General features: G+C 41.9%; 1 protein-coding gene across 3 annotated transcripts in view; it reads left to right on the top strand.

Moving 5' to 3' along the window:
• The first annotated feature begins 8,335 nt into the window (after positions 1–8,335).
• The window catches only part of LOC118402200 (thymocyte selection-associated high mobility group box protein TOX-like), a 60,578-nt gene continuing 55,217 nt past the window's right edge, over positions 8,336–13,696 (top strand). For 2 of the 3 annotated variants that reach the window (XM_052477065.1, XM_052477064.1), the window contains exon 1: positions 8,336–8,916. In XM_052477065.1, the coding sequence (XP_052333025.1) occupies positions 8,815–8,916 (102 nt within the window). In that variant the 5' untranslated portion in view covers positions 8,336–8,814. The remainder of the gene's footprint in view (positions 8,917–13,696) is intronic. The other variant, XM_052477063.1, reaches the window with a different exon arrangement.

Here is a 13,696-nt window from a genome sequence, read left to right as displayed (position 1 = left end):
AGCATTTTTATATATGACCCTAAGCATGATGGGATGTTAATTGCTTAATTAACTCAGGAATCACACCTGTGTGGAAGCACTTGCTTTCAATATACTGTGTATCCCTCATTTACTCAACTGTTTCCATTATTTTGCAAGTTACCTTCTTACATATCTCTCTCTCTCTTTCACTTTCTCTCTCTCCAAGGCCTCTATACGTTTCTGGTTGTTTTATTCTGGTAGCTAGTTGACACTTTCCTGTTGAGTTGTCAGAGACAGAAAGAAATGGAGACCTAGAGAAAGAGAGAACCTCCTTCTCGACGGGATCTATGACAATGAACAGCAAAAGTGTTTCAGACTGTCGACCTGGCTCAATAATTATCATCCTGTTTTGGCCATATGTGTTTCAGGTTGATTAAAATGAAAAGCCACAGAGGTCTTATCTTTGGGGAAAAAATCCACCAAAGGAGAGCAAAAGGGGAGAGCGGTGGGGACATTTTGGATCCTACAGTAGAATGTCAACTGACAAGTGAATATGACAATGAACTAGCGTGGCCAGTTGTTGGCGTCTTCGAAGACAGTGTCAAAATGGATGAACTAATACATACCAGAACCTTGGAGATTGTGGCCCGTGGCCTTGTGACCTGCTAACATCATTGTTATAATTCAACCTGGACTCAGGGGATGACGTTACATCCTAAACACACATTTTTGTTCCTCCATTTAGTGTGATATGTTGAGATTGTTATCGTTATGTTATAGGAAGAAGCTTTCACTCCAGACAGCCACGTTATCCGTGTCAGTTAGTGGTCACATCACTCAGTATTCTATTTTGAAAAGAGGTCCCTTGAATCTGAGGCCACCCTCTCACAACCTGACGTAGATCCCCCCTCCTGCCACCATCAGTACAATCTCAATCCATACTTGGAACATTGAACACCTCAAAACACTCCATCCCCCTTACCATTATGTTGAAGTATTTTTTTAAATAAACTGCTGCAACTACTGTGAATTTATACTCAGATGCAACTCAGATGCGGCTATATGTGGTTGATATGTCGCCAGAGTCATGCCCCTAGTGGTCACAAAGGGCATGTGCCCCCTCAGATTTGTCCTGTTTTTTTGTTATTTTTCAGATGTTAAATGAATTACGAAACGTTCTTTTCTAAGCCCACGTTCTATAATAATTATTTATAAATATAAAAATATCTGTCAGCTGTATTTTGCGGAGGGGGCACACTGACTGGACCCTAGTAACTGATTCCTTCCAAGGTGCACCACGGAGCAAAGATATGCTAGGCAGGACCCTAGATTCTCTAGTGCAGGGGTGTCAAACTCCTTCCATTGAGGGCCTAGTGTCTGCTGTTTTTTTTGTTTTTTTTCCATTCAATTAAGACCTAGACATCCAGGTGAGGGGGGGTTCCGTACTAATTAGAGACCTTAACTCATAAATCAAGTTCAAGGAAGGAGCAAAAACCTGCAGACACTCGGCCCTGCGACTCATGTGCTCTAGTGTGTGCAGACAGTATCGTCAGTGGAGGAGAGAGAGTGTAGAGTGACACACACACAGCATTTATTTGATTTTAGCTGCCTGTGATGGGGCAGGACTCGCAGGAGACATGTTTGTAAAGGAATTTGTTTAAGCTATGTAGCCTGTTCATTCCTTCTTGATGTTTTGTTGTTTCTCTGTAATACTAGTCACGTATAGCAATTTGATGAAGTTGGCGTAAGCTACCCAGCTATATAGGATCCCAATCTCCCAACGTCATACCAAGCCATTTCAGGCTATTCATCAAGTTAGAGTAGCTTGTCTAACTATCTTAGCTGGCATGCCTGCTGGCAAGGTTACTAGGCTTTAGAAAAGCAAGCATTCACTAAATGTACTGAATAAGACACATTCCTTTCAATATTTTACCCAGACTTGAGCAAATTGAACCACCAGTCAGGAGAATATAGACAGTTCAAGAGGTATGCTTAGATATGCAGACAAATACCTGGTTTAAATGCAATCTGGCACCTTATGATAATATCATGAGTATAAAGGATGATGCCATGATATGTGCCTGTATTGATTATATGATATGCATATGCATTATAATGTACTTTGGATGTAAGATCCTAGGCATGTTAGTTTGAGATACTTCAAATGTATGCACACATGACTAAGTTGGCATATATAAAGAATATATCTATCTTTAGTTTTTTACATACATTTAGGCATAATAATTATGGCTCTACTCACATGTAGATAATATGGTCTAAATGCTGCAGTATTACTATATTTATATACTATAGTATTCACTGTAGTGTTTTTGCTGACATGACTGTAGTATACTGTAGTGTTTACTCTAGTGTTCTTGCGGACATGAATGTAGTATACTATTGTATTTGTATTTAATATGGAGCCCCATTAGCTGCTGCCAAGCAAAATGAAGGCAGTTTATACAACTTTAAAAACATAACAATACATTCAATATTACAATACCTTCACAGACTGTGTGCCCTCAGGCCCTCACCACTACCACATATATACAGTACAAAATTCACATGTACGCGTGTGTATAGTGCGTATGTTCATGTGTGTGTGTATAGTGCGTATGTTCATGTGTGTGTGAATAGTGCGTATGTTCATGTGTGTGTGTATAGTGCGTATGTTCATGTGTGTGTGTATAGTGCGTATGTTCATGTGTGTGTGTATAGTGCGTATGTTCATGTGTGTGTGTATAGTGCGTATGTTCATGTGTGTGTGTGTTCATGTGTGTGTGTATAGTGCGTATGTTCATGTGTGTGTGTATAGTGCGTATGTTCATGTGTGTGTGTATAGTGCGTATGTTCATGTGTGTGTGTATAGTGCGTATGTTCATGTGTGTGTGTATAGTGCGTATGTTCATGTGTGTGTGTATAGTGCGTATGTTCATGTGTGTGTGTATAGTGCGTATGTTCATGTGTGTGTGTATAGTGCGTATGTTCATGTGTGTGTGTATAGTGCGTATGTTCATGTGTGTGTGTATAGTGCGTATGTTCATGTGTGTGTGTATAGTGCGTATGTTCATGTGTGTGTGTATAGTGCGTATGTTCATGTGTGTGTGTATAGTGCGTATGTTCATGTGTGTGTGTGTGTGTTCATGTGTGTGTGTATAGTGCGTATGTTTGTGTATGTTTGCGTATGTTCATGTGTGTGTGTATACGTATGTTCCCCACTGTTCCATAAGTATGTGTTTTTTTTTTATTGTTTAATGTCACAGTACTGTTCCATAAGGTGTTTGTTAATTTTTTGTTTAATGTTACTTCTTGCATCAGGTACTTGATGGGGAATAGAGTTCCATGTAGCCATGGCTCTATGTAGTACTGTGCGCCTCCCATAGTCTGTTCTGGACGTGGGGACTGTGAAGAGACCTCTGGTGGCATGTCTTGTGGGGTATGCATTGGTGTCCGAGCTGTGTGCCTTAGTTCAAACAGACAGCTCGGCGCATTCAACATGTCAATACCTCTCATAAACACAAGCAGTGATGAGGTCAATCTCTCCTCCACTTTGAGCCAGGCGAGATTGACGTGCATATCATTAATATTAGCTCTCTGTGTACCATCCAAGGGCCAGCCGTGCTGCCCTGTTCTGAGCCAATTGCAATTTTTCTAAGTCCTTTTTTGTGGCACCTGACCACACGACTGAACACCAGTCCAGGTGCGACAAAACTAGGGCCTGTAGGGCCTGCATTGTTGACCGTGCTGTGAAGAAGGTAGAGCAGTGCTTTATCATGGACATACTTCTCCCCATCTTAGCTACTGTTGTATCAATATGTTTTGACCATGACAGTTGCTCAACTGCCACATTATTTATTACAAGATTTAGTTGAGGTTTAGGGTTTAGTGAATGATTTGTCACAAATACAATGCTTTTAGTTTTAGAAATATTTAGGAACTGCAACTTTTTGTTAAGTGTTGCAGTCATTTCAGTCTGACATTTCAGCTGACATGTATAGCGTTGAGTCATCCGCATACATAGGCACTCTGGCTTTCCTCAAAGCCAGTGGCAAATCATTATTAAAGATTGAAAAAAGTAATGGGCCTTGACTATAGTATTCACTGTAGTGTTTTTGGACTTTACTGTACTATTCACTGTAGTGTTTATGCCGACATGACTGAAGTAACAAATGCCGACTAGGGTTAGCTAAAATGCCACAACTACCAGACTACACCAGTTACTGTTTAATGAGCGAGAACTCCTCAACCAGAACACAAGACAGGTTCGTGACAGGCTGATTTGAGTCAACAGTTCTGAGCAGTGCAGCAGACTAACAGAATTTTATTACAATTCTAACATCTAAAAGCTAGACAGGTTCTAGGCCAACTAAAGGGAAACAGTATAGAGGCAGACATAAAGAACAAGCAACGTTTATCGAAGCTTAGAGAATTAGAGTGCATTCAGAAAGTATTCAAATTAAATCAAATTGTATTGGTCACAAACCCATGGTTAGCAGATGTTAATGCGAGTGTAGCGAAATGCTTGTGCTTCTAGTTCCGACAGTGCAGTAATATCTAAAAAGTAATCTAACAAATTCACAACGACTACCTTATACACACAAATGTAAAGGGATGAATAAGTAGTCAGACTCCTTCACTTTTTCCACATTTAGTTTTTTCTTCTAATCAATCTACCCACAATACCCTACAATGACAAAGCAAAAACAGGTTTTTATGCATTTTTGCAAATTTATAAAAAATGTCAACTTAAATATCACAGTTAAATAGGTATTCAGACCCTTTACTCAGTACTTTGTTGAAGCACCTGTGGCAGCGATTACAGCCTCGAGTCTTCTTGGGTATGACGCTACAAGTTTGGCACACCTGTATTTGAAGAGTTTCTCCCATTCTCCCGTTCAAGCTTTGTCAGGTTGGATGGGGAGCGTCACCGCACAGCTATTTTCAGGTCTCTCCAGAGATGTTCGATCGGGTTCAAGTCCGGGCTCTGGCTAGGCCACTTAAGAACAATCAGAGACTTCTCCCGAAGCCACTGCTGCTTTGTCTTGGCTGTGTGCTTAGGGACATTGTCCTGTTGGAAGGTGAACCTTCACCCCAGTCTGAGATCCTGAGTGCTCTGGAGCAGATTCTCATAAAGGATCTCTCTGTACTTTGCTCCATTCATCTTCCCCTCCATTCTGACTAGTATCCCAGTACCTGCAGCTGAAAAACTTTCCCACAACAGGATGCTGCCACCACTATGCTTCACCATAGAGATGGTGCCAGGATTCCTCCAGACATGACGCTTGGCATTCAGGCCAAAGAGTTCAATCTTGGTTTCATCAAACCAGAGAATCTTGTTGCTCATGGTCTGAGAGTCCTTTAGGAGCCTTTTGGCAAACTCCAATGGGGCTGTCATGTGCCTTTTACTGAGGAGTGGCTTCCTTCTGGCCACTCCACCATAAAGGCCTGATTGGTGGAGTGCTGCAGTGATGGTTTCTATTCCGGAAGGTTCTCCCATCGCCACAGATGATCTCTGGAGCTGTCAGAGTGACCATCGGTTTCTTGGTCACCTCCCTGACCAAGGCCCTTCTCCCCTGATTGCTCAGTTTGGCCGGGCGACCAGCTCTAGGAAGATTCTTGGTTGTTCCAAACTTCTTCCATTTAAGAATGATGGAGGGTACTGTGTTTTTGGGGACCTTCGATGCTGCAGTAATTTTTTAGTACCCTTTAGTACACAATCCTGTCTCGGAGTGTTACAGGCAATTCCTTTGACCTCATGGCTTGGTTTTTGCTCTGACTTGCACTGTCAACTGTGGGACCTTACACTGCTGCTCCCGAGTGGCGCAGCGGTCTAAGGCACTGCATCTCAGTGCAAGAGGCATCACTACAGTCCCTGGTTCGAATACATTCTGTATCAGCGTCATCCAGGGTAGGCCATCATTGTAAATAAGTATTTGTTCTTAATTAACTGACTTGCCTAGTTAAATAAAGATTAGATTTACTAAAAGATACACTGGTGTGTGTCTTTCCAAATCATGTCCAATCAATTAAATGTACCACAGGTGGACTCCAATCAAGTTGAAGAAACATCACAAGGATGATCAATGGAAACAGGATGCACCTGAGCTCAACTTTGAGTATTGTGTGTAGCTTGATGAGAGAAAATAAATATGACAAGATGACAAACAATACTATGTAGCCATTGATAAATTAGCCTGATATAGCTTCGGCCTACCATTCTGCACGCTATTCCACCCCTTTTCTACTGTATACCAGTCATGTCTGCAAAGCACTATAGTGAATACTATCGACATAGTATACTGCAGTCATGCCCGCAAAAACACTACAGTGAATACTCTAGTAAAGTCCGCAAAAACAACACAAAGAATAATATTGGACATAAATATAGTAATACTAGTATTTAGACCATAATATACTGTAGTATATTTTTATGTGGGTTAGCTGTAAATGTGTAACATGTATGACGGTTGTACGAGGACATCAATGGAAATACATTTGAAACGTTTTGTTATTCTTGACAGATTCCTAAATGCAAATTCCTAAATGTTAAATAAGAACAAATTCTTATTTATAATGACGACCTACCAAAAGGCAAAAGGCCTCCTGCGGGGACAGGGGCCTGGGATTCAAAATAAATACAATATAAATATAGAACAAAACACACAACACAACAAGAGAGACACCACAACACTACATAAAGAGAGACCTAAGGCAACAACATAGCACGGAAGCAACACATGACCCACACAGCATGCTAGCAACATAACATAACAACAACTTGGTAGCAGCACAAAACAAAGTACAAACATTATTGGGCACAGACAACAGCACAAAGGGCAAGGAGGTAGAGACATCAAAACATCACACAAAGCATCCGCAACTATCAGTAAGAGTGTCCATGATTGAGTCCTTGAATGAAGAGATTGAGATCAAATTGTCCAGTTTGAGTGTTTGAGTGTTTGTTCCAGCTCGTTCCAGTTGCTAACTGCAGCGAACTGAAAAGAGGAGCGACCCAGGGATGTGTGTGCTTTGAGGACTTTAACCGAATGTGACTGGCAGAACGGGTGTTGTAGGCTGCAGTAGATATCTCAGATAGGGGGGAGTGAGGCCTAAGAGGGTTTTTATAAATAAGCATCAACCAGTTGGTCTTGCGACAGGTATACAGAGATGACCAGTTTACAGAGGAGTATAGAGTGCAGTGATGTGTCCTACAAGGAGCATTGGTGGCAAATCTGATGGCCGAATGGTAAAGAACATCTAGTCGCTCGAGAACACCCTTACCTGCTGATCTATAAATTGTGTCTCCGTAATCTAGCATGGGTAAGATGGTCATCTGAAACCGGGTTAGTTTTGCAGCTGGGGTGAAATAGGAGCAACTGCGATAGAGGGAACCAAGTCTAGATTTAACTTTATCCTGCAGCTTTGATATGTGCTGAGAGAAGGACAGTGCACCGTCTAGTCATACTCCCAGGTACGTGTATGGGGTGACTACCTCAAGGTCTAAACCCTCAGAGGTAGTAATAACACCTGTGGGAAGAGGGGCATTCTTCTTACCAAACCACATGACCTTTGTTTTGGAGGTGTTCAGAACATGGTTACGGGTAGAGAAAGCTTGTTGGACACTAAAAAGCTTTGTTGTAGAGTCTTTAACATAAAATCCGGGGAGGGGCCAGCTGAGTATAAGTATCATCTGCATAAAATGGATGAGAGAACTTCCTACTGCCTGAGCTATGTTGTTGATGTAAATTGAGAAGAGCGTAGAGCCTAGGATCACGCCTTGGGGTACTCCCTTGGTGAAAGGCAGTGGCTGAGACAACAGATTTTCTGACTTTATACACGGCACTCTTTGAGAGAGGCTAGTGGGAAGGTTCCTGTCTTTTTCCATGGCTAACCTCTGAGAGAATTCCGGCATGAACTCCCCAAGGACTGCACATTCAAATCAAAACAGCATAGACAAAGCCAGCAGTAAAGGTAGCTATCAGTCCAATCCATCCCCCAAAAAATCTAAAGTGGGGGCCTCCCGGGTGGCGCAGTGGTCTAGATAGGGTGGCGCAGTGGTCTAATACTACAGTTTACTATAGTACTTACTGTATAATTCTGTAGTAAACTGTAGTATTTTTTATGTGAGTATATTGCAGGAAAAAGCTGTTTCACCCCTCTAAAATAATGGGTGCATGATGGCCCTGTACGTAGCCTAGGCTAGTGTGCCAAACTAACACAAAGAGCCCACAAAGCTGTAGTCCTAATTTTGGCATTCTAAAGGGATTCAACCATAATGTATAGGCAACGTAAAATGATTCATATAGCCTACGGAAGATGTGAAATGCAAGCAAATGCAAGTGACGCAGGCGCTGCATTCACCAGTGCGCCTACTAGGTAGAGCATGTCGCCATACTGTAGCTGCGCTCTTGCCCCTGCCCTGTCTGTAAAGTCCTTTGTATGAATTGCGAGCAAACAGGCAATCCTACCGTGCCCCATTCGCTTGCCTACGACTGTAGCCGCTGGATAGAAACAACTACTGTCGCTGCAAATGCATCTGTCAGAAAGAGAAAGACGCGCAATAACTTCTTCAACAATCGAGTGATAGCCTACAGTTTTCAAAGTTACACCGTTTTACCTTCGTTTACCAAGTCCGTCGTTGATAGTGCAACGTACGTTGATAATGTAAGTTTTTTTCTTTCTTCAGTAAAACCGCGAACGCATGCGAGAGCATCACTGTTTTCCATTTTTAGCATCCAACCCTAGACTTTTGCCCAGTTCGACCATCGGTCTTTATAGTACCTTCAACTTTTGAGGACTCAAAAGTAGACACCGGAGTGGAAAAGCTTGTGTGGAGATTGATGTTTTACTGAAATGGACGTGAGAGTATATCCACCTCCACCACAGTCTTTACCAGCAACAGATTCTTCCCGATTGGGACCATTGCAGTATCCTGATTCCTCGTACTGCAATAAGGTGAGTCGCATCTGGACTAGGCTATAGGAATATAGCCTATTTGTTTAAATGTCGTACAATGTGTTATGGATATGCATAAAAACGCTCTTCAGAAAGTGGAGTTTCGCACTGCCCCGAAAGAAAAGTACTTTATGTCCATCCATTTGAAAGCAATGACAACAGGAACAAACATTGATGCATGAAATGTCTAGTTATTTCATGTCGTATAAATATTTATTGCTTATTTTACCCATAGCTTAATTGTGCATGGTTGGCAGTGTGTATAGCTGGTGATGAACGCAGCACTATCAATGTCAGTGAAGTTTCTTCCAAAGCGCTCAACTGAGTTTTTATCTAATTTAATGACACAAAATAGTAAATGTTTCTGTCATTGCGTCACTTACAGAATTTCGGATAGAATAGAATAATCATCACAAACATGACGTATGTTGAATGCAATCCTCTAGCTCTGGTTATGTGGAGTAATTGTGCCTCTGTTACGCACTGTAACTCAACCCTTGTCTTGTTTATACACATGTACTTTCACTATAATAAAATCATTGTAATTTACTGCCTGTTTTCAAACTCACAGTTTAAAACGACTTTCACATTCAGGTTGTCTGAACAGGTCCTTTTCCGCATAATGATACTGTGCTGTGCTGTGTGTGCGTGTGTGTGTGTGTGTTGGAGTGTGTGTTTGAGTGTGAGTCCGCATGTGGGTGCGTTTGTGTGTGTGTGCTGCTGTGTATGTATGTGTGTGTGAGGGAGAGAGGAAGAGAGAGCGAGCATAAGCGAATGGGGGTAGGGATTTTGAAGGGAGGGAGGGGTAAGAGTGGGGTTTGGGGGTTGTACTATTTCTATGCCTTTTGATTCACTGCTCTGTCTTTTTTATATAAGATCTCTGAAGTCTCTGCAGGGAAAATAGAGAGAGAAAGAGGGTGAGAGAGAGAGAGAGAGAGAGAGAGAGAGAGAGAGAGAGAGAGAGAGAGAGAGAGAGAGAGAGAGATGGAGTAGGGGCATGTGTCCTATAGATATCATCTGAAAGATTAAATTGTACTGTTTGAGCATGTCCATGCAGTATAAACACTATCCTAGATTTTCCATTTTAGCGTTCAGTGTAATGAGATGGCGGGTGGGGGGTTCATATAGGATGAGAGAGAGGAGAGAGCGAGAGAACGACCAAGAGAAAGAGAAAAGGAGAGAAAAAGAGAGGAGTGTGCTATAACCAGAGAGAGAGAGAGAAAAGCGAGAGAGAATCAGAGAGAGAATGAGAAAGGAAAAGAGAGTGTGCTGGAGAGAGGGAGAGAGACAGAGAGGGGCAATGAAAGAGATAGAAATGTGTGTGGTAGAGGTAGAGAGAGAAGCCCTAGCGCAAACACATGTGATTGTGAGAAGGGAGCGAGGTATTTCCAGTGCAAACAGACAGAGATGGCCTGTGTGCTGCTGTACGAGGTCTCTGTATGTGCAATTACCCAGTGATAGAGCCACTTCTATACCGACTTCACTGTTATCTACAACATTTGTTCCCAAACTTTTTATAGTCCGGTACCCCTTCAAACATTCAACCTCCAGCTGCGTACCCCCTCTAGCACCAGGTTCTTTCTATATTTCTTGCAGGGCATCACTGTTGTGACTGCTGCTCTGTCTAAGCAGAGGTTCTGTTCACCCCTTGTTTCATTCAAAAGCATGGGTTGATTCGGGCCCATTTCTCCCGAGCTGACAAGGTAAAAATCTGTCGTTCTGCCTCTGAGCAAGGCAGTTAACCCACTGTTCCCCGGGCGCTGTCGATTAAGGCAGCCCCCTGCACTTCTCTGATTCAGAGGGGTTGGCTTAAATGCAGAAGACACATTTCAGTTGAAGGCATTCAGTTGTACAACTGACTAGGTATCCCCTTTCTTTTGGCCAGACATTCTGTCCGACTCCATCATCTCCAATGTTATTCATGAACAGCTCATGATCACTTTGCCATTTAGCCAAGTTGATGCAAAGTCATTTAGAAACCTGTTTAGAGTGGTCCAGAATATAATTTCATGTTATGATTAGGATCTTTTACTGTAATAACATCAAATGTTGGTTGCTATGGCTGATGGGGTTGATTGGTCTTATTTTGTGGAATTGCAGAAAGAGGGAATGACATTTCCAAGCTTTTATTGATGGCTGGGTACCTTTTGATTTTGTGACCGTTTTCATTGGTTTAGAGATGGTTGAAGAAATGACAAGGCTTCGTGTAAAAACAGTCTTCAACGTGCCTTGGATGCCTACATTTTGCTTATTGGTTCTAATCGAAGATGATACATCTGACATGTCAGTTCTGTATTCTGGTCATGGACTTTACTCTGTTGTATAGGCACTGTGGTGTCTTTGTCTCTCTCTGTGTGTGTGTGTGTGTGTGTGTGTGTGTCACCGTTCTGTATGTGAGTGACTGTGTGTGTGTGTGTCACCGTTCTGTATGTGAGTGACTGTGTGTGTGTGTGTGTTCTGTGTGAGTGTGTGTGTGTGTGTCACCGTTCTGTATGTGAGTGACTGTGTGTGTGTGTGTGTGTGTGTGTGTGTCACCGTTCTGTATGTGAGTGACTGTGTGTGTGTGTGTCACCGTTCTGTATGTGAGTGACTGTGTGTGTGTGTGTGTGTATGTGTGACTGTGTGTGTGTGTGTCACCGTTCTGTATGTGAGTGACTGTGTGTGTGTTTGTCATCTGTCTGTATGTGTTTGTGTACGTTTGTCTTAGCCTCAGGCATTTTCAATTTAGTGCAAATTACTGAGCTCTTTGGTGGTCCTGGATCTCCGAGGGGCTCTGGGAAGTCGACCCCGACATTAATACTCTGTCCTTTGTGTTTACTAACCAAGCACACGCAGCAGCTCAGACCTGGGTTCAAATACTATTTGAAATCTTTGAGCGTTTGCTCTAGCCTGCTTGGAGTGCCAGATGGGCGCAGTTTACAGTTTTGGGAGTATTTTATTGGTCCATTAAGCCAGGCAAGCTCAATCAAGCACAGGTATAAGGTATTTCAAATGATTTAAATAGTATTTGAACCCAGGTTTGCACAGCACAGGGCCCAGAGCAGGCAGGCAACACAGCAGCATAGCAGTTAGGCTCCCGGTCAAGCTCATCCACAGAGAGCTGGCTCGAGTTTTGAATATTATCAACATTACTCATCTATATTTCCATTTTTGGTATTGACATTTGATACTACTGCACATGTACATTCACAATCTTAGCAACAGAGACAACTTTGAGCTTCTAGTCTCTGTCAAGCTTAGTCATTTTAGTAATGCAACTTACTGATTGATGTAGGACAATAGTTCCAGACCTACTTGCTTAACTTCCTCTGTTACTCACTATACATCACTGTGTCAGCAGTGGTCTCTGATTTAATGAAGAAATACTACATTAACATTCCAGGGTTTTTCCTGGCTCACAAAAGGTCTTCGGTGGTGCCTCAGTTTCCTATGCAGGAAAAACCCTGCATTTTATTTATACTTACAGCACTGTTCTGGATGTGTTGAGAGGAGCAGGAATGTAAACCTGACTACATAACTAGATATCAATCTGTTTTTTTTATTTTTATTTTCACTACTTCAAAAGCAACACTGTAAATCTGAATCCGGATCCCAACTAACATACATTTACTGTACAACATGGATACAAGCACAATATGTCCCTATCGTCTTCTGTGAACAGTAAGTTGCTTTATGCATGCCTTGAGATTCATAAGCATGTTATAAAGCTTTAGAAGCCTGCTATGAACCTGTACTAAGGCTTCATAATCTGTGGAATTACACTGAGGGATATCTACAGGGTTGTGGCTAGAGTCAACAGCTTATGTCAACAAGATACTCTGGTGGGTTGGAGAAACATACTGTAGATAGATTGTCCACACAGTGTGGAAATGTGCCTTTGGCTTCATTCAATGACATTAGCTACATATATGTTTCCATTAACTTGTCCAGTGATTTTGTTTGCATAGAAAATAGATGCGACAAAGTTTCCATGTAACTATTTTGCGTCAAATAAAAACAGCTGGACGTAATGTCATACCTATTTAAAAAAAATATTTTTTTCTCAAAAACCTACAGTGTGGAATAAAAAAGTAGTGGCTGAAGTGTTTCCATTACACATTTAGACAAATTGCGCATGAATAAATTGGCGACAGCCTCTATGCCCTCCCACCTATCTGTTTCACGTCTCAGGTGTACCCCGCGAAAGCCAGCATGTAGGCTAGAATGCAACGCCATGGTGAGACTTACACTCCTGTAGATCTGAAATAATTGGATGGTGAAACTTGCCAGCCAAGCAGAAAAGCAAGCCGAAGCAATTCTTCAAAAGTCAGGACAATCCTCGTCCTGCAAAGTAACATCACTTGTGTTGTTGAGCATTTATATTTTGCAAGCAGTAAGGCATTTAAAATGAAACGTGGAGTGGAGCTTTATAAGTTTATATGCGACGTCATCACATTACCGTCACCATTTATCGCAATAAAGAAGGTTAGACAAAATAAAAAAATCCACACCGGTCCTACAAAAAAAAAAAACAATCGATCTTTAGAAGGCTTCTCCTATATCTTCCGTTTGCATGACACATGTTGCACATTTGTTGTTGTTGTTGCAATATTGCTTTTGTCTAATAAACCTGGATCAATGGATCCTGCCTATGACGGGCATAAAATACATTTAACATCATTTGAACCATCAGGAAGCTTGATGGTCACACTACGAACTCCACTCATGGATGTGCAGCCCAGTCAGTCATCTTTATGTTGTTCACCATAGTCATTTGTTTATAGACTCCTGCGGTTGCGTC

This window comes from Oncorhynchus keta, chromosome 23, assembly GCF_023373465.1.
Source record: "Oncorhynchus keta strain PuntledgeMale-10-30-2019 chromosome 23, Oket_V2, whole genome shotgun sequence".
Classification (NCBI taxonomy): domain Eukaryota; kingdom Metazoa; phylum Chordata; class Actinopteri; order Salmoniformes; family Salmonidae; genus Oncorhynchus; species Oncorhynchus keta.
The sequence above is the reverse complement of the archived record's forward strand: the minus strand, read 5'-3'. Positions and strand labels throughout refer to the sequence as shown.